The 20,238-nt window shown below is 38.6% G+C and overlaps 1 protein-coding gene across 5 annotated transcripts in view; it reads right to left on the bottom strand.

Annotated features, from left to right (window-relative positions):
- glra2.L (glycine receptor alpha 2 L homeolog) overlaps positions 1 to 20,238 on the bottom strand; it is a 124,099-nt gene that overhangs the window by 35,947 nt on the left and 67,914 nt on the right. For all 5 annotated transcript variants that reach the window (XM_041581624.1, XM_041581626.1, XM_018246018.2 and 2 more), the window contains one exon: positions 18,992 to 19,206. In XM_041581624.1, the coding sequence (XP_041437558.1) occupies positions 18,992 to 19,206 (215 nt within the window). The remainder of the gene's footprint in view (positions 1 to 18,991; positions 19,207 to 20,238) is intronic.

Below are 20,238 nucleotides of genomic sequence, written 5' to 3'. Positions count from 1 at the left end.
TAAAAATCCTTCGATCGTACGCTAAAACCGCCCAAATCGTTCGATTCGAAGAATTTAATCATCGATCGAACGATTTTTATTCGATCGTAGTATTGCCAAATTCGGTGAAAAAACTTCGAATTCGATATTCGAATTCGACGTTTTTCAATTCGATGGTCGAAGTTTTCTGCCCCTATCTGTTTAAAATGAACCCTCTATGAACCAGCAGTTGTACATTGGGAAGCTATTTTATATCCAATAAGATGTCTTCTAATTGGACTAAACCATGCAACCTCCTCCATGTAAGCCCCCACTTGTCTATCCCCTCCTCTTTCAAACTGCTGCTTCTATATTCATCTTCTCTACAAGATCTATCCTTGTTGGCTACTCAGTATATAAATAGAGACTTGGATGTAGGATCATGTACAGAAAACATTTATCAATGCCGTGCAGTGTAATTAGACCAAGAAATGGTAATGCGGGGGAACAGGGACACATTTGCAAACTGGGCATCTCAGCTGATCTAACCTGATTCATATTAAACTGACAGTTTTCATTCTGTCTGTAAAATTTGTTAAAATGTTTTTTAAAGAGAAATTAGTGCAAATGTGCTCTGCAGCAAAATATCCTAGACCCGTTTGTTTTTTAAAGCAGAGGTACAACGGCACAGGGTAAAAGCTTAACAAGTAACAAATTGTCACCCCCAACCATTTTATTTAATTGCATGTCTATATATAATATAATTTAGAACAAAAGGAATAACAAAAACAAAGACTTGTTTGTAATGAAAAATGCCTAGAAATGTTATGAAGCAACTTTTTTTTTTCTAGAGGAAAAACATTCGTTTTCTATTATAGAGAAAGAATTGGAGCTGCAGGTCCTAATGGGCAACTTCATCTTCCACAACTAATTGCTTTCATTATTATGCTGCTGTATATACAGAATAATAGACATTTCTTTGGCCTCAAAGAACATTTAGGATGTAGGGAGCACTATATACAGGTATGGGACCTGTTATCCAGAATGCTCGGGACCTGGGGTTTTCCGGATAAGGGATCTTTCTGAAATTTGGATCTTCATACCTTTGGTCTACTAGAAAATCAGATGAACATTGGCTGGTTTTGCCTCCAATATATTTTGGATCAAATACAAGGCACTGTTTTATTATTACAGAGAAAAAGGAAATCATTTTTTGGAGCTTTCTGGATAACGGGTTTCCGGATAACAGATCCCCTAGCTGTGCTAAGGTGCAAAAATTAGTTTTATCCGGAAAGCCCTGTTTTACAAAAAAAATTGTAAAATGGCAAAAATTTGCTTTTTTCCCAAGTTTTTTCTCACTCCAAATACATCAAAGTCAGTGGGCTGAGAAAAGTTTCACCACTTATCCATGCATGGTGAAAAGACTTCTTATGACTCTGGATTCCCTTTAATTGAAAGGCCTTTACATAATGTTTACCTCTCACTTGAGCACTGGCATATTTTCATTTCTTCCAAAGGTCTTTCATAACCAAATAGATTAAACGCTTCATCTTGCTTTGATTTTGCTCGCCTCTAGTGGTTTTTCAAAATCTCCAAACAATAAGCATTAAACAAACAAACCTAATTACCGAATTACTCGTCTATTATTTTATGTCCCAAGGAAATAATATGCTAATGAATAAAATGCAGCATCAATGCTTCTTGAAGCAAAAGTACAGCCTGTACTTACATTTTGTGTCCAGAAATAGACAGGTGCCTTCTTATGGGCACTGCCAGAAAAGATATGAGGTTTAAACAGATCAAGGGCAGTTCACAGTAGGAGTTTAATGCCTAAAATTGCTTACGGAAGTATTGTAAAGATAGGCAACTATAGGTCCATTTAGTTCCTCAACTAGGAATATCCAGACTGCACTGATCAAACAACTGGGGCATGGAATTGATGCCCCAGTTCCAATTCAGACTTAATCAGTGATCCCCTATATGTACATGATGAAATAAATGTGCTACAGTCACACCAGATTTTGGTTATCCAAAAGAGGTACAGTTGTACAGTTCTGTGGCAAATTAAACTGTATAAAACAATAAGGTCATACAGTAGCCATTTGTAATATTAAAGTCGGTAATACACCCAATGTCGGACTGGGATACCAGGGACCCACCCAAAAACCTTAGACCATAGGCCTACTCTTCAAACTAGTTGAACTCCACTCCTTTGATTCACCTAGTATCTTTTCTTTACACCGTATAATCCAGTGATCTCCAACCAGTAGCTCATGTTGCTCAACTACCCCTTGGATGTTGTTCCCAGTGGCCTCAAAGCAGGTGATTATTATTGAATTCCTGGATTGGAGGCAAGTTTTTGTTGTATAGAAACTGGGTGTACTGCCAAACAGGGACTCCTGTAGGCTGGAAGTCTGCATAGGGGCTACCAAATAACCAATCATAGCCCTTATTTTGCACCACCCAGGAACATTTTCATAGATTAGTTGATCCCCAACTCTTTACAACATATAAATGTTGCTCATGTGTAAAAAAAGGTTGGGGACCCCTGCAATAATCTATTCTTCTATGTATTTCTCCTCTTTGTTGCTATACAGAAATACAGAATATAGAGAATGAAATAGAGAATGATCATTAAATAGGTCAAATGGTTAGGAGCAGGAGGGTCCACTGACATGGAAGAGTTTTCCTGGTATCCTGGTGGGACAGGACACTTCACACACTAAGGAGGCCATGGTATTTAAAGGGCATGTAAAGTCTATTTTGTAAACTAAATATAAACATGAACTTACTGCACCACAAGCCTAATCAAACAAATAATTTATGCTTTCAAAGTTGGCTACAGGGGGTCACCATCTTGTAACTTTATTAAACATCTTTGCAAGACCAAGACTGTGCACATGCTCAGTGTGGTCTGGGCTGCTTAGGGATGGTCACAAACAAAGCTGCTTGAGTTCTGCATGGCTGGGAAGTAAGGCGGGGGCTCCCCCTGCTGTTCATAAGTATGATTGTTTCCCTGCTCAGCAGTTAGGGACCATCTGACAATTCCTATCCACAGCAGTAAATGAAGGGAGAATTTCACTACATACAGTCACGTTTCTTATAAAAACGGTACACATTTTTTAATTAAAGTATAGGTAAAGTAGGTATAAAGTAGGTATATAGTAAAGATGGGATTTTATTTTTTTTGCCTTTACATGCCCTTTAATATTTGTCCTCTCTATAGTGGTGATGACCCCTAAACTCCCAAGAAATACAAGATTGTCACTAGAAGGAACTAACTCATACTCAACATAAAAAGGTGATGATCAAGCTTAGAAGAATATGATTGATTTTGGCTGAAAGTACCAGTAGTTTAATTGTATATATATATTTTTGTAAATGAGTTTTGTAAATGATAGTCGCTTACCATATGACGACACGGACACGTAACCTTGCTGTTTTTTCCTGCCAGTATGTGTATTTAAACAACTTTCACAATCTGTTTGGTACTTTGAGAAAGGCTCTGGAAGGGCCGAAACGTTAGTCCATAGTTCTTCAATAAATTATTAGTTTTTTAAGACCTGTGAGTGCTGATCCCTTTTTTTGTTTTGTATAATCCATTTAATGATCGCGCACCCAGGCACATTTATTTAGTTTTCCGTGAGTGCTGGCATCCTTGGAATTTATATATATATATATATATATATATATATATATACACATACACAAATGCAAGGATTGACAGCACTGGTGGTCCAATGTTCGGCTCGGCACAGGGGCCTTTCCCTGACGAAGGCCCCTGTGTGGAGCCGAAACGTTGGACCACCAATAAATCTCCACTTTCATTTGAACTATTGACTTGCTGTATTTTCTCGGAGTGCTGTCAATCCTTGCATTTGTCTACATACTCTTTGGACAAGCACCCAGGCTTCAGAGACACTAATGATTGTGCATTCCATTTAGTTTGTTTATATTATATTATTATATTATTTTACATATATATATAAAATAGGATATATGCTTTGTCAGATTCAAAATCACTGATGTTGTTGTAAGGTTCAATGAGCATTATCTTGACAAAAAAACACTTTATCAGCCACCCAAGTTGTTGTTACTTGATGAAGTGACATCTTGAGGATTGGGTTATTATTAAGGAAGAAACAGAGTAACTGAGGGGTACATGAGCACAGCATGCTGCAGTGAACAATATGGCAAACGCTGCTTTTATATCAGATGCAAAGTGGAACCTTTCAAGAGCTTTCTTTAGATTGCGGCTGCTATTTTTGTCATGTCAAGGAGTGAATAAGATGCCTTCATTTCTCTCAGCAGTTTTTCAAAGTTATTCATAAAGTCTACATGTGTCCCCCAATATTGATTTGTTTGCAAGATGTGGTCACTGAGAAGCTCATCTCTTGTGTCTCCTTTTGTGAACTGTCACACAATGAAAACAATTACTGAGTTGACATCTGGGAGAAAAGGCCACATACCTCTATTTTATCAACCACTGGAGGACAGATAGGATTGTTTTATACCTTACTGCCAGACTCTGTTTATTCTTGACACGCATCCCTAACAACGTCTCAGATAATAGTGTGAATGTCCAGCAATTAACCTCCTGAAGTTACGCTGCGAGGTCAGTGGAATATAGTTTCCAGGGTCATAGAGAAAGCTGAAAGAGCAGGGCAGGAAGACATATCTAATCTAACAGGAATTCACAAGCCATGGTGCTTAGCTGCACACACTAGTTTCAACATGATGAAACCTGTAGTATTTAACAAATATTAGGGGTCCCTAACCTTTTTTACCCATGAGCCACTTTCAAATGTAAAAAGAGTTGGGGAGCAACACAAGTATAAAAAAGTTCCTGGGGTGCCACTTAAGTGTTGTGATTGATAATTTATTTCCCCCTATGTGGACTGTTTGCCATAAACCTGTTTTTATGCAACCAAAACTTGCCTCCAAGCCTGGAATTCAAAAATAAGCTCCTGCTTTGAGGCCACTGGGAGCAACATCCAAGGGGTTGGTGAGCAACTTGGAGAAGTTATATAACTCAGGCTGTCCCTTAGCCACCCTCTGATTTGATGGACATCTATCCAATTTGCAGAAAGAAATCGTCAGCGCTCGGTCTAACTCACGCTTTGTCATTGACCAGCTGCCGTAGACACCATTGTCCCAGCGCTCGGTCTAACCCACATTCTGGAGTTGACCAGCTTGTACACAAAGAGAGAAAACTTGCCTGCGCTCGTACAACTCACGTACAACATATTTTGGCTAAAGTGTGGAACTACACCTCATTTTTTATAATTATTTTTGAAAGGCAAACTGAGCCCTGGCATATTTTCTCTATCCACTTTGGCCTGAAAGCTTAAGCCTTTCTGAAGCCAAATCTCATCCTAAATCCCTGCTTCAACTAATACACCTAGAACATTCTTTACATAATACCTAGAGATGATGGAACATGGTTCAACGGATGGTGGACAGATACTGTACAAGAAGATAAGATTGATAAAATAGCTTGCCCTCACAGAATCTACTTATATATATAAGAGAATGGAATTCGGCAATGGTGTATTTAGGGTGAAATCCCATACGGACAGCATTTTTGTGCCACAAAGTGTTGATGGCTGTACTGTACCAAGCATTTCTCATTCGGATGTATGTGAGCTGCAGGAGACTATCAAAGACTTTTTCATTGGCCATTGGTTAAATGATGTCGCATATGACATTAGTCCTAGAGTTCAAGCACATTTGAATAAAGGTGTTACCAGTCTGTCCCCACAATATCCAACATATAATTCAGAGCCCAAGGGGTTGGTGAGCAACATGTTGTTTGCAAGCCACTGGTTGGGGATCATTGTATATAAGTTGCCAGCTGAAATATAATATGACTTTATAGATGTTAAAAAGAGATGCTGTTTTATGAAAGCACATGTGGGAGTAACGTAATAAACAGTGCTGCTTGACCCTAGCAACCCATGAGCAGGTTGCGTTTACTGGCACCTATTTGATAACTAGTATCTGATTGGTTGTCATACTTTGATTCATTTTATTTTTATTACAGTTCCCTGATAAATCAATTTAAAGAAGGTGTGACTGTGTTTCTATGTACTACAATGAACTACAATATTCCTTTGGTGTATATCATTCATGAAAGCTCAACAGATAATCAGAAACTCTGAAAATGCTACAGCATTACCTGCTTGTAAGTACTGTCTAAAGAAATCCCAGTAACTGTAGACTATGCCACTGGTTGGGAGGTTTTCCCTTTTAGGGTCAGGGATGTCATGAACAGTTCCTGCACTTGGTTGATAAAATAGGTAGGTGGACATGGCTCCTCCTCTTTTAACCCCTCTGTTCTACAGGGTAGATGCTGGGGAGCCTGACACACAAGATCACAGTAAAGAAGACAATTTGGACGTGAAAGAAGTGAAAGAGCAATAACCACAACTTTTATTTTTAAACGAATGATTTGGTTAAACTGTACAAATATATATAGCTCTGAATTTAATGTTCTTGTGGGAGCTTTTCATCGCACTGCCTTAAAATAACTAGAGCACATCCCTTAAGGATAGGAGGGAAGAAAGTTTCAGGTGCAGCAGAGAAAGGTGTGTTTTATACAGTAAAGGCTGAAATGTTCAAAATGTTCTAGAAAAAGACTAGATACTGTATAGCTCTAGCAAAAAATGGGTATAGTTGATTTTTAATAGCTGGTTGATACTTTAGACCAGTGATCCTCAACCAGTGGCTCATGACCAACATGCTTCTCACCAAACCCTTGGATGTTGCTCCCAGTGGCCTCAAAGCAGGTGCTTATTTTTTAAATCCAGTTTTGGTTGCATAAAAACCAGTTGTACTGCCAAACAGAGACTCCTGTAGTCTGCCATTCCACATGGGGCTACCAAATGGTCAACCACAGCCCTTATTTGCACCACATAGGAACGATTTTCATGCTTGTGTTGCTCCTCAACTCTTTCTACATCTGAATGTTGCTCACGTGTATAAAAGGTAGGGGATCCCCACTTTAGTCCATCAACTATTCTACAGATAAGGAGTTTATCGGGTACTGTTACTGATATAATGTCCATCACTAGCCCACCCTCATTTGATGTTTTGTTTATAACTACCACCTTTGCCTTTTTTCCAATAGTCTCTATACAGATGGTTTCCATAGAAAAAATACAACAATCAGTGTTTTTTTATTGGTGTGGAACAATCTGGTGTGATAGTGTTTGTGGCCCTACATAGAACAGAGAACAGAGAGCATAAAGTCAGTCTGGTACCATTTGTAAGCTACAATAACATTCTTTCCAACATTGCAAACTGGAACACACACCAGACTGCACTGTTAGCACCTTCTATAAACTCGTACCTGCCAACTATATGTTGTTTAAAGGATGCCATACACATTCTCTAATGCCATTAAAAAGTGCAAGCATCAACATCCTTTAAGTAACAAAACAGCAGACAACAATTTTCAGCAAATTCCTGGCTCTTTACAGTATATGCTAATCAGAAAACCATGCACTGCACTGAGGAGATCCAATAAGAGTAAAACAGTCTGTATTTGGACATCTATACAGCATACTGCCCTGGCTGTGCTTTAAATCCCAGTGGGTCTGTTGCAGCCTTGAGGATATCACAGTGCTACGCAATATGTTGGCGCTATATAAATACATGTTAATAATAATAATAATAATAATTCCATGTTAATAGAAATCAGGCATTATCCTGGGCCTTTTTCCCAGAATGCCTTATGTTTCCCAATGCGAATGAAGAACATATCTTAACAAAAATGCTTTTCTTGTGGGTCCACTTCCCTGGCTCTGTAAATGCTAATCAGAAAACCCTGTGCTAAACTGCTGAGCCCCAGAAAGGCTCAACAATATGTTGATCAGTTATTTCTCTGGTTGTGCTTGAAAACTCATTGGGTTGGTTGTAGCCTTGTGGGTATTTCATGTCAGTGGAAATCTTAGGAGCAATTCTGGGCCTTTTTCCCAGAATTCCACCTTCTTCATATAAAAATAAAAAAGGCATCTCCTCACCCAAATCCTTATGTATCTCACTTTCCTGGCTATACATATGCATATCACTTTTGAAGTCCAGTAAGTGTTGAAAACAGTCTGTAGCTGTGCTTTAAAACCCAGTGAGTGGGCTTCAGCCTTGAGGGTATTAAATAGAAATTTTAGGATTGATCCTGGGCTTTTTCCAAGAATTTCCTCTGCTTTACATAACAATGAGAATAATATCTCTCAACATGTTTTCAACCTGACCCTAACCTAGTTCCTAATCCATACCCATTTCAGCTTGAATCTGCTTCTACTTTATGACCCACACTCAGCCCAACTCCAATCTGATGATTTATATATGGGTGAGATAAGCCACCAAAGCTATGGGGTCAGTTCCATTATTTTGGACTGGATTGGTAGGACACCTCACGGCCCCAGGTACATAGTTACTGTACATCGTTAAATCGGGTTGAAAAATGACAAAGTCCATCAAGATCAACCCCTCCAAATGAAAACCCAGCATCCATACACACACCCCTCCACGAGGGCCTGCTCTCCCCGCCAGGACATGAGGGCACTGGCCCTCCACATGTAGCAGGGGTGGATATTCATTAAGGCTTGGGGAAGCTAAGCCTCTCCAAACCTGTTTGTTCACAAATAAAATAAAACTTTAAAAAAAGAGAAATAAAAACTCAGCTCACAAGTGAATGCAGTGATGCCATTGTTAAAGTTTCAGTATGCTAGAGCATATATATATATATATATATATACATAAACAGAATGTGCTTCTGTGTCTTATATGAACACTTATACAGCAATATATCTATGAAGATTTTCAGTCATCCAGGACATGATGTAAAGTTTCTAGCAGAAATAAGTCTGAATGAAAGGTTTCACCATACACCTGACCGGCTTCTTCTTCTTCTTTGGTTTAATTGAGTGGTAGGTGTTATATGGAACTCACATAGGTGGGAAAGTGTGATCCAGTCACCAATGTACTTTAGTGAATGGATCACACGTTTACACCTCCGTGAATTTCAGCTAACGCCTACCTGAATATGTTCAATGGAGCCATTGTGATTGGATGTTGGTGACTTTAATTCCCTTATTGGTTTAAAGGCTTTGAATTCTTAGCTGCCACCTGAATAAATACGCAGTTTATTCTTATCGGAGTGCTTGCCTTAGTTTGTTTATCTTTATTCCCTACCACTCAGTTGGTTGAACTGAAGAAGGCACAAGATGAGGTGTGGCACAATCCTTTCTACGTGTAAGATCTCCCCTAAATATTCTGCATATTCATTGTGGTTTTTTTGAGAAAGTAGACCAATAAACATCATTTCACGTTAAACAACCCATTGGTCCTGATTTTTAGTAATGATGAATGGAAGGGTTTTCTATAATTTTACGTAGTAACCATTCAGCCTGTAGGCCCATCAGTTGAGCCTTGAGTCAGCCCATGTATGAGACTGATTTCAACTGCTGCACTTTTTAACATTAGGAGCCTCCATATTTATTTTTGGTGCCAATAACTCCTTGCAACAAAAAGCCCAAAAACCTGGCTTGAAATGAAATGAGCTTGCTCAGTTCTATCTACCTGTAACTGATTCTGTTTTCCTTACACTATGAAATCTAATAATCCTGCCCTATTAGAAGCAAAACCATCTTAACCTTTTTAGGTAGGCATTAGGGTTTGTACTGAAACTGTAGACAAATAATAAGAAGCCAGTCTTTACTGTAGAAAAATCAAAGTCTCTTCCTGCGCCCTTGCTCTTCAGAATAATTCATGGGACATGCATGCTTTTCTTTAGAAGGCTGTTCCAATTCACAGATTTAAATGTAAAATGCTGTCAGAATATCAGAACATCAATACTTTATTTTTGAGAGAGACTCTAATTTTAATGCACAGGGACACCGAGTCCTTTAGAAGGTGTGTGTGTTCAATCACTTACACTTTGCGGCGTCTAAATATACACAGATAGAGTCAGGCTTCCATTCCCTAGAGCTGGAGCAAACAAGCACTATGCTGCTGCTTTGGGAAATGTAAAAGCTGTAGTAGGTTGCAGAGGATTGTCCTCTTGGATGACCCATTGCATAATTACAGTCTCAAAAGATTGCAGATTTGTCGGTTTTATATTTCATTCATTTAAGGGAATATTATTTTGTCTAATATTTTAAAACTTGATACAACCTGTCCTTTCCTGTATACTTTCCCATCGTCATATTTTGGTGCGGCTCTTAGAGTCATGGCATCTCATTTAAAGGGGTTGTTCACCTTTACATTAACATTTAGGGGCACATTTATCAAGGGTCGACTATTCAGGGTTAATCAACCCTCGAATTTAAATCCTGCATATTCGAATATCGAATTCGAAGGTTTTATCGCAAATCCTTTGTTTGATCGAACAATAAAATCCTTCGAATCGAACTATTTTAAGTGACCGATCGAAGGATTTTTCTTCGATCAAAAAAAAGGTTAGGAAAGTGCTGGGGAAGGTCCCCATAGGCTAACATTGTACCTCAGTAGGTTTAAACTGCCGAAGTATGTAGTCGAAGTATTTTTTAAAGAGACAGTACTTCGACTATCGAATGGTCGAATAGTCGAACGATTTTTAGTTTGAATCAAAGTCGAAGTCGAAGGTCGTAGTAGCCTATTCGATTCGACATTCGAATCCTTCACTCGAGCTTAGTAAATGTGCCCCCTTAGTGTGATGTAGAGAGTGACAATTTGAGAAAATTTGCAATTGGTTTTCATTTGTTATTATTTGTGGTTTTTGAGTTATTTAGCTTTTTATTCAGCAGCTCTCCAGTTTGACATATTTAGCAACCTGGTTGATGGAGTTCAAATTATCCTAGCAACCATGCACTGATTTGAATAAGAGACTGGAATATGAATAGGAGAGGCCTGAATAGAAAGATGAGTAATAAAAAATAATAATAATACATTTGTAGCCATACAGAGCATTTGTTTTTAGATGGGCTCATTTGAAAACTGGAAAGAGTAAGGAGAAGAAGGCAAATAATAAAAAAAAGTATAAAAATAATAATAATGAAGACCAATTAAAAAGTTGCTTAGAATTAGCCTTTCTATAACATACTGAACATTAACTTAAAGGGGCTGTTCACCGTTGAGATAACTTTTAGTATGATGTAGAAAGTGATATTCTGAGACAATTTGCAATTGGTTTTCATTTTTTATTATTGAGGGTTTTATTTAGCTTTTTATTCAGCAGCTCTTCAACTTGCATCTTAAAGGGATACTGTCATGGAAAAACATGTTTTTTCCAAAACACATCAGTTAATAGTTCTGCTCCAGCAGAATTCTGCACTGAAATCCATTTCTCAAAAGAGCAAACAGTTTTTTTTTAGATTCAATTTTGAAATCTGACATGGTGCTAGACATTTTATCAGTTTCCCAGCTGCCCCAGTCATGTGACTTGTGCCTGCACTTTAGGATGGAATTACTTTCTGGCAGGCTGTTATTTCTCCTACTTAATGTAACTGTATCAGTCTCAGTGGGACTTGGCTTTTACTATTAAGTGCTGTTCTTAGATCTTCCAGGTAGCTGCTATCTGGTTACCTTCCCATTGTTCTGTTGTTAGGCTGCTGGGGGGGGAGGGAGGAGGTGATATCACTCCAGTACAGCAGTAAGGCTAGGGCCACATGGCGCGATTTTGCCGCGATTCTGCGCTGGGCGAGTTGCGAGTTGCGAGTCGCTGCGGTTTTTAAGCCGAAATAGCTTTGTTAACTTTGGCGCTGGCGTCAATGCAAATCGCGGCGAAATCGCTGCGCTAATTCACACGCGGCGATTCTTTTTCTACTGTCGCCCGGAAACGCCCAGCGAGGCAACTTCGGGCGACAATAGAAAACGAATCGCCGCGTGTGAATTAGCGCAGCGATTTCGCCGCGATTTGCATTGACGCCAGCGCCAAAGTTAACAAAGCTATTTCGGCTTAAAAACCGCAGCGACTCGCAACTCGCAACTCGCCCAGCGCAGAATCGCGGCAAAATCGCGCCGTGTGGCCCTAGCCTAAAGAGTGATTGAAGTTTATCAAAGCACAAGTCACATGACTGGAGGCAGCTGGGAAATTAACAATATGTCTAGCCATGTCAGATTTCAAAATTGAATATAACAAAATCTGTTTGCTCTTTCGAAAAATGGATTTCAGTGCAGAATTCTGCTGGAGCAGAAAAAGTTTTGAAAAAAACATGTTTTCCCATGACAGTATCCCTTTAAGCAATCTGGTAACTAGGGTCCAAATTACCCTAGCAACCATGCATTGATTTGAATAAGAGACTGGAAGATGAATAGGAGAGGGCCTGAATAGAAGTAACATAAAAAATAAAAAGTAGCAATAACAATACATTTGTAGCCTTACAGAGCATTTGTTTTTTTAGAAGGGAGTCAGCGACGCCCATTTGAAAGCTGCAAAGAGTCAGTAGAAAAAGGCAAAAAACTATAAAACTATAAAAATAATAAAATATTAAATAATAAAAAATAAAAAATGAAAAACCAATTGAAAATTTGATTAGAATTATATATTATATATAATATATTCCATATTATAACATAATAAAAGTTACCTTAAAGGTGAACCACCCCTTTAATGAGATACTACAAGTTTTCTTTGGGGTACTTGGGCCCCACCTGAAAACCTCACCAGCATCAAACCAGACTGACCAATGCACTAGATACAAGCAGCATGTATAGATACCTCAAACTTGGTGAATTACATTTTTTTGACCACACAATGTGGACAAAATAAAGGGGCACACAGATTTTGGCTTTTACACCGGCACTAATTATTTTAGCGTAGTGACGCATCATGGCAGCATGAACTCAATATAAATTTCAAAGCTCGGTCACTCAGGCATAAACACACACACAAAGATTATCTGTTGCTATAGTGATGACAAAATACCCTTCAGTGCAATGTATTCAATCAAACCATGTAATTAAGGGCAGGTTCAAGGCATTCTTTGCATTCATAATTTGGAAACAATGAGTACTATAATAAACTTCTGCTGTATAAATTGATAAGAACTAATGTTTGCTTTCAATATTCTGTATATTATGCACAGGGATGTACAGACCTTGTCAATGCTGTGCGTCACTGGGTGGGAGGCTGAGTCATGTACAAAAGTAAGACAATGTATATTGGTGAAATTGTAAACTGTAAGTCATTTTCTCCACATTGTTCACTGTTAATTCCTATTTTGTACTTTAGATTAGGTTAAGTAGAACTAGGTAGAACTAGGTAGAACTAGACTTTAGAAAGAACGATTGGGGGATATAAACTTAGGTTGCTATGCTCTGCACAATCAGCTAGAAACAGTAGGAGGCCAGGGTCGGACTGGTATGGCAGGACACCAGAAAAAAACACGGTGGGCCTGAGACCTCATGGGCCCCACCTACCTAAGCTTGCCCCCAACAGTGTCGGACTGACCCATTGGGATACCAGGAAAAGTCCCGGTGGGACCAGGTGTCAGTGGAGAATAGGATAATAGAGGTTGAGTGAGGAGAGGAAGAAAATAATACTTAGAGTGGACCTCTGGTCTAAAGTTTTTTTGGATGGGCCTCTGGTCTAAGGGTTTTTGGTGGGACCCTGGTGTCTCAGTCCGACACTGGCCCGCACCAGTACTAGAGGTCGCAAGTTTTTATGAGGAGTAGGGAGAAGCATAAGGACTAGCGGGTGGTGTATTGGAGTGGTGGGCAGATGGGCAGTGATTGGTGGCAGGTGGACAAGACATCCACCCCAGGGGGTGAGCTTGCAATGCATTGGGTTTGTTGCATTGGTTTCGGTGCATTGGGTAGGTGGGCAGACCTGCATGGGAGAGTTTGCCATAGGGGTAGGAATAGTGCCATAATGGCCCTTATGATTGGGGTCCTGTGGGCCCTGGGCCTCCCAGTCCAACCCTGTAGGAGGCTCACACTATGGACATCCATGAAGTGATAGATTATTATGTGTATGTGTCCAAGATATGGACTACAAGTGTAACATAAGGTGGGTTTACTTAGTTTAGTACAGCTACTATTCTACTTATTATGAACATATAGTTACATAGTTTAGTTGGGTTGAAAAAGACCAAAATCTAAGTTCAACAACTCCAAATAAAACCCAGGGTCCATACAAACACACAAACTCACACCGACCACTCCATACACTTACATATATAAACTATATGTACCAATATCTATACTAATTGTAGATTATAATATTTTGTTCATGAAATCATCCAAGCCCCTCTTATAAAACACCACTGTAGGAGAAAAAAATTCAAATTTTTCAAATGCTATGAATTCCTTCAGTAGAGCTTTTACTCTTATGTTCAAGGCATTAACCCCCATATGTAATAAAAGGCAGTCATTTTGCCCAGGGGCAGTAACCTATATCAACCAATAATATGTTTGCTTTTAACCAGATGACCAGTAAATGCTACCTGCTGGTTGCTATGGGTTAATGCATCTGGGCAAACTGACTGCCTTTTATTACATAACCCCCTAAGGGTATGAACATACTTTTGTAACAAAGAACAAAGGGTGTTGTGTGAATAATAAAAATGTATATGCATAAGACTGTAAGGGTGTTTGGTTTTATGGGTTATTGCATTGGAAATAGCTTGTGTTACTACTGATCTAAGTTGCTCCTACTTTGGCCATTGTGACACAGACACAAGGTAAAAAATAGGGATACACCGAATCCAGGATTCGGTTCGGGATTCGGCCAGGATTTGGCCTTTTTCAGCAGGATTCGGATTCGGTCGAATCCTTCTACCCGGCCGAACCGAATCCGAATCATAATTTGCATATGCAAATTAGGAGCGGGGAGGGAAATTGCGTGACTTTTTGTCAGAGAACAAGGAAGTAAAAAATGTTTTCCCCTTCCCGCCCCTAATTTGCATATGCAAATTAGGGTTTGGATTCGGTTCGGTATTCGGCTGAATCTTTCACGAAGGATTCGGGGGTTCGGCCGAATCCAAAAAAGTGGATTCGGTGCATCCCTAGTAAAAAAGCCAGCTATTTACAATGAGTCCAGCTACAAATTCAGCATTTATATCATGGTGCTTTGCTATAGGTCTACTGCTTTTGAGCTGTATTAACTCTTCAAGGGGGTCGTTTACTGTTCCATTCTGCACCTCCTGGTCTGGTGGTCATGCACCCCTTAGTTTTAGAGAACTCGACCCCATAGGGACTGGGGGCCATAGGTCATGCAGTAAGGAAAGGACCTCATTACATCACAACACACAATAAACATAGATGGGCAGGCAGTTCTCCATCGCAGGGGCAACTGGACTCTGTGCTACTTAGAGGCCTCTGGCAGTTTGCATCCTTTTCATGTGTTTTTTTAAAAATAGTATTTTATTAGCTTTTTAGATATCAACTAACACTGCATGCTTCTGATTCAAGATTATCTCCATTAAGCCTGTCAAAAAAGGATAGGTCATTTGATTTTCTTCAGACCTCATTTGTCATTTGCTGCACTTTTCTTTAATATATCAAAAACCATGCTGCAATATGGACTGATGTCAGACTAACAGGCCTGTAGTTACCTGGCTAGGAAAGGGATGCCTTTTTGAATAGTGGAACTGCATCATCAACTCGTCAGTGACTTTAGCCCCAACTTTGATATTAAACACAAATGGAATTTAAAAGCAGTCAAACCTGCTTATTTCCATAAATGAAGAATGTTTGAATGCTTTACCATTGACAGTAGCAGGGTAATTTGGACCGTAGCAACCAGATTGCTGAAATTAGAAACTGCTGGATAAAAACTCAAAAATCACAAATAATAAAAAATGAAAACCAATTGCAAATCGTCACAGAATATCAATCTGTACATCATACTAAAAGTTAAGTCAAAGGGGAACAGCCCCTTTAAAGGGAGTAGCTCAGCCTTTTAAAATACCCTTCCTTTATAGCATATCCTGAAAGGACAGCATTCACCCTAATGCACTCTAATGTATAATGCCCAGTATTAAATTACATACTGGAGTATAGTCTGTCAGTGAACATCCTTCACAGTTTTAGGATGATAGAAAAGGTTTAGTGATTGGATTTGTCTGATTGTTCAGTTACCACTATAATAAGATCAGTTACTATGACAACTGACTTTTTTTTCTTGGTCTTCTCTAAGAATCTGTATTAATACTTACTAGACTCAATGTGCTGTAGATATCTGAATTACTCTGTAACTTTGGGTCATTACTTTTGTGGAATGTGCTATTATTATCAAGCAGCAATTGCTAAATACACAAGTATGCCAAGACGGCCTATTTTAAAGTAAAATCATAACATGTTATTGTTGTCTGGAAACCACTGTGATCCCATCAGATCCCATCAGAGTACAGGAACATTGCAGTGAGAGCATAGGTAAAAAGAAAGAGGTCCAAGAGAAGGTTTCAAAGCAGTCATTTGTTATTTATGAATTATTCATACTGTTAGAATGGGACACAAAGGGTTCACAAACAGCTAAGTGGAACATCACCTCCCGGCAAGACTGCTTTAAGCCAAGTAGTTCAGGAGAATAACAAGTAGTTCAGGAGAATAACAAGTAATTCAAGAGAAAACTGCTGTGAAGCTGAGCCCAGACATATCTAATACATTAGTTAACAGTTCTATTTTTCCAAGCGTTGAATCTCCAGTTAGCAGAGCCCAAACTGTCTCAGAGTCACACTATATGGATTAAACCATAAAATATAATTTTCTCGTGGAATTTAATCTGGCCGTACGTGAGACGGCTTTGCTGCATTTCAGATTTATCGATATCACAGGTTTTCTGGATGATACATCTGTTACCGATCTTATTTTAGAAAGAAGCACTTCCTAAACTAACAGACTATTTAATTTCATGTGTCGCTGTTGTATACACTTTAACAAAGATAAACATGTCTTTATACTATATTGCTTAAGAACAGGGAAGAAGCTGGGCCAAGTAGTATTTTCCTTGGCCACCAATAATACTTGGCCTGGCTCTGAGCTAAACTGATATGTTTGAATAGGCGTCTTATTCAAACATATTTGTTGAGTCAATCATTTACACTGATTTTGGGTTTAATTAAGCAGTTGTATAGGCTAGAGTATAATAGAGGAAAGACTTGTGTTAATACAAAAGAATACACACATATATATCTTATATTTATTCTTTTTAATCTCACATGCTTGTCTTTCTTACTACACTAACTTACACAGCACCCAAAAATGCAGTAACAATATACATTATTACTAAGTGCATCTCCAAGACACCTCCTCTTTCATTACATCTTCTCACCAGGGGTGCTCCACCAATGAGGTGAGTTGAGCTATTTGCCTCAAAAGGCAGCGCCCCCCCTGGTTACCAGGTGCGGCAAAAATGCTGCTCCTAGTATCCAAGAGCCGAATTTCCGGTTTTCAACCCAGAAATACGGCTCTTCTAGTGCAGAGAGCGCAACTGCGGCGTGCACCGCCCCGACCCCCTCCAGTGCTGAAAAGGTGAGCGCCGTGAGGAGGGGTGGGGGCGGCAATAGAAGGCCGTCTCAGGCGGCATAAATGCAAGGATAGCCACTGCTTCTCACTTCCACCTGCTTGCCTGTTACACTGCCTGTCCCCCCAAGCAGCGCTGCTTATTTTAAATGGTTTTAGTATATCTGGCATGGTGAAAATAAATATTGCTTTTTAATTCAATTACTTTTGTATGGCCATTGGTTATCTAATATTGCTTGAATTGCATTTGGAGGTTAAGTCCCATATTGGTGTGGGTATATATGGCAATTTAAAGTAAGTGTGGACAACTCCATTAATGCTGGCTACAAATTAGCTGCTGTATCGAATTATATATGCACCTTGCCTGGGTTGAATAGGTATATGGGGTTAAAATACTCATTACCCATTTCTTACCGGCATGTCTGGAGGTTTATATACTTATTGACCATTTCTTACTGGCATGTCTGGGGTTAATATGCCCATTTGCCATTCTTTACTGGCATGTCTGGGGTTAATATAATTATTGGTCATTTCTTAAATGTACATCAGAGGTTAGCAATCAATTTTGCTCTAACTAAAGTGAACTCACTTGCATGTCTGATTAAATATGGCTAAAGGGTGTGGTAAAAAAGCCTAAAAATGTTGGCACATGCTAAGCACAGTACATTTTTGGGGCTTTTCTTTCACCCTAGGCCGTGCTCATCTGTATACATAGCAGGGGGTGGGGGAGGCAACGAAAGCTGAGAGGGGGAGGCAAAATAACCAATTCCAACTAAAATGGCAATTAAGGATCCGTGAACCTACAAAACATCTGTACTATATATTTCTTACATTGCATCACATAATACAATCATTACAAATAGAATGCTTAAAATATAGCATTTTGAAACTGTAAGACATTTAAGGCTTTATGTTTAAGGTTAGACACAAGACGTGAAACACTTCTCAAGTTAGCCCATGTACTACAAAAACAAGACCATGGGTAACATTTATTAAACGGAAGCCATCAAAACAAAGTTGACATGTTAAATTGCATGGACCTTGCAAACTCCATATTTAAAGTAATCATACATGGCATTATCATACACTTCATGGTAAGACGTTCATGACTTGACCATGAAAAAAAACCTTTACCGATTAACAGCTCACAATTTTTTACAATTTTACAATTTTCGACTTTCGGTAATTTGGCCTATGCAAAAAAAACAAACAAAATACAGGTATGGGACCTGTTATCCAGAATGCTCGGGACCTGGGGTTTTCCGGATAACGGGTCTTTCCGTAATTTGGAACTTCATACCTTAAGTCTACTAGAAAATCATTTAAACATTAAATAGATCCAAGAAAATGGTGTTGCTTCCAATAAAGGTTAATTGTTTCTTATTTTGGATCAAGTACAAGGTACTGTTTTATTATTACAGAGTTAAAGGAAATCATTTTGAAAAATTTGGATTATTTGATTACAATGGAGTCTATGGGAGATGGCCTTTCCGTAATTCGGAACTTTCTGGATAACGGGTTTCCGGATAACGGATCCCATACCTGTATATATCATGCAAGAAGTCAACATGAAATCCTTTTTATTTACCTTTGGAAGTGAGGCTCTTGATCCTGAGCTCTGTGTAGTCATTGTCAGTACAGTGGTAATACCCAAAGCCACTCTAGCAGGAGCCGCATCCATATTTATCCAGAAAGACACCCACGACAAAATGACAATCAGCAGGCTGGGGATGTACATCTGAATCAGGTAATAGCCCATTTGACGCTCCAGGTGAAATTTAACTTCAATACATGTAAATTTTCCTTAAAAAAATAAAATAAATCGTATTAAGACGGTTGTGCTGATAAGATGAATAAGGGTTTATTGTCAGACACTGTATTGATATTCTTAAATGACCATTAACTTCAAAAAAATTAAATTGTTTTAATGTAATACAAATCTAATGTATACAAATATAATGCAGTGTTGTCCTTGTAAAACTCTTGTGTTTGCTATGGAAACACTACAATTATTTATATAAAGCTGTTTAGCAATGGGAGAAAAGGCTCAGGTTAGACAGCAGATAGCAGATAAGCTCTGTAGAACATAATGTTATCTGTTATTCTCTATTTATCCTGTGCCTTTTTTTCAATTTCCGCCATTGCTACACAGCAGCTTGTTTATATGAACTATAGTAGTGTTTCTGAAGCAAACAAATCAGTTTTACCAGTGCAGGGAAACACTACATGATATTTTCATTACTTTAAAACACTTTTATTTTTTGGTGTTACTGTTCCTTTTAACCTCATCAGAAGACAACATCTAAAATGATTTAGACTTATTTCTATAGGTGGAAGACATGCAGCAAACGAGGGCTGATATCCTATAGCATAACCGAGACAATTGACTAATTTTACATAAATCAGTGTTCAAAAGGGATAGAGACTACTTCTAGGTGACTTAACATATTGTATATTCTCTCAAAAACAATAGCTTAATGATTTATAGCTAAACTGTAGATAGAAACTGTCGTAACAAAACCAATTGTTTGCCTGATCCAAGTATTCTGGAGTCACGATAGATTAAAGATTAGCATCTATGGTAAAACATCACAGTAAACGCTAAAATGTGGTGTATAATTCTCACCATTAAAGTTGCAGAAAAGACAATCTGCCTGTTTTCTGAACTTTTTTTATTGTATTTTTGGACTATTTTGGCTTGATTTCCCTTTTGAGGTCCAACATTTGGTCAGGGCCTCCTTTAGCTCAAAATAAGATCACAAATGCTATATATATATGCACAAAATGTCGCTGTCTTAAATATATTGATAATGGGTTGAGTGCAGAGGACTCTTG

Source organism: Xenopus laevis, chromosome 2L (assembly GCF_017654675.1).
Source record: "Xenopus laevis strain J_2021 chromosome 2L, Xenopus_laevis_v10.1, whole genome shotgun sequence".
NCBI lineage: Eukaryota > Metazoa > Chordata > Amphibia > Anura > Pipidae > Xenopus > Xenopus laevis.
This window is presented reverse-complemented; position numbering and strand designations above follow the sequence as displayed.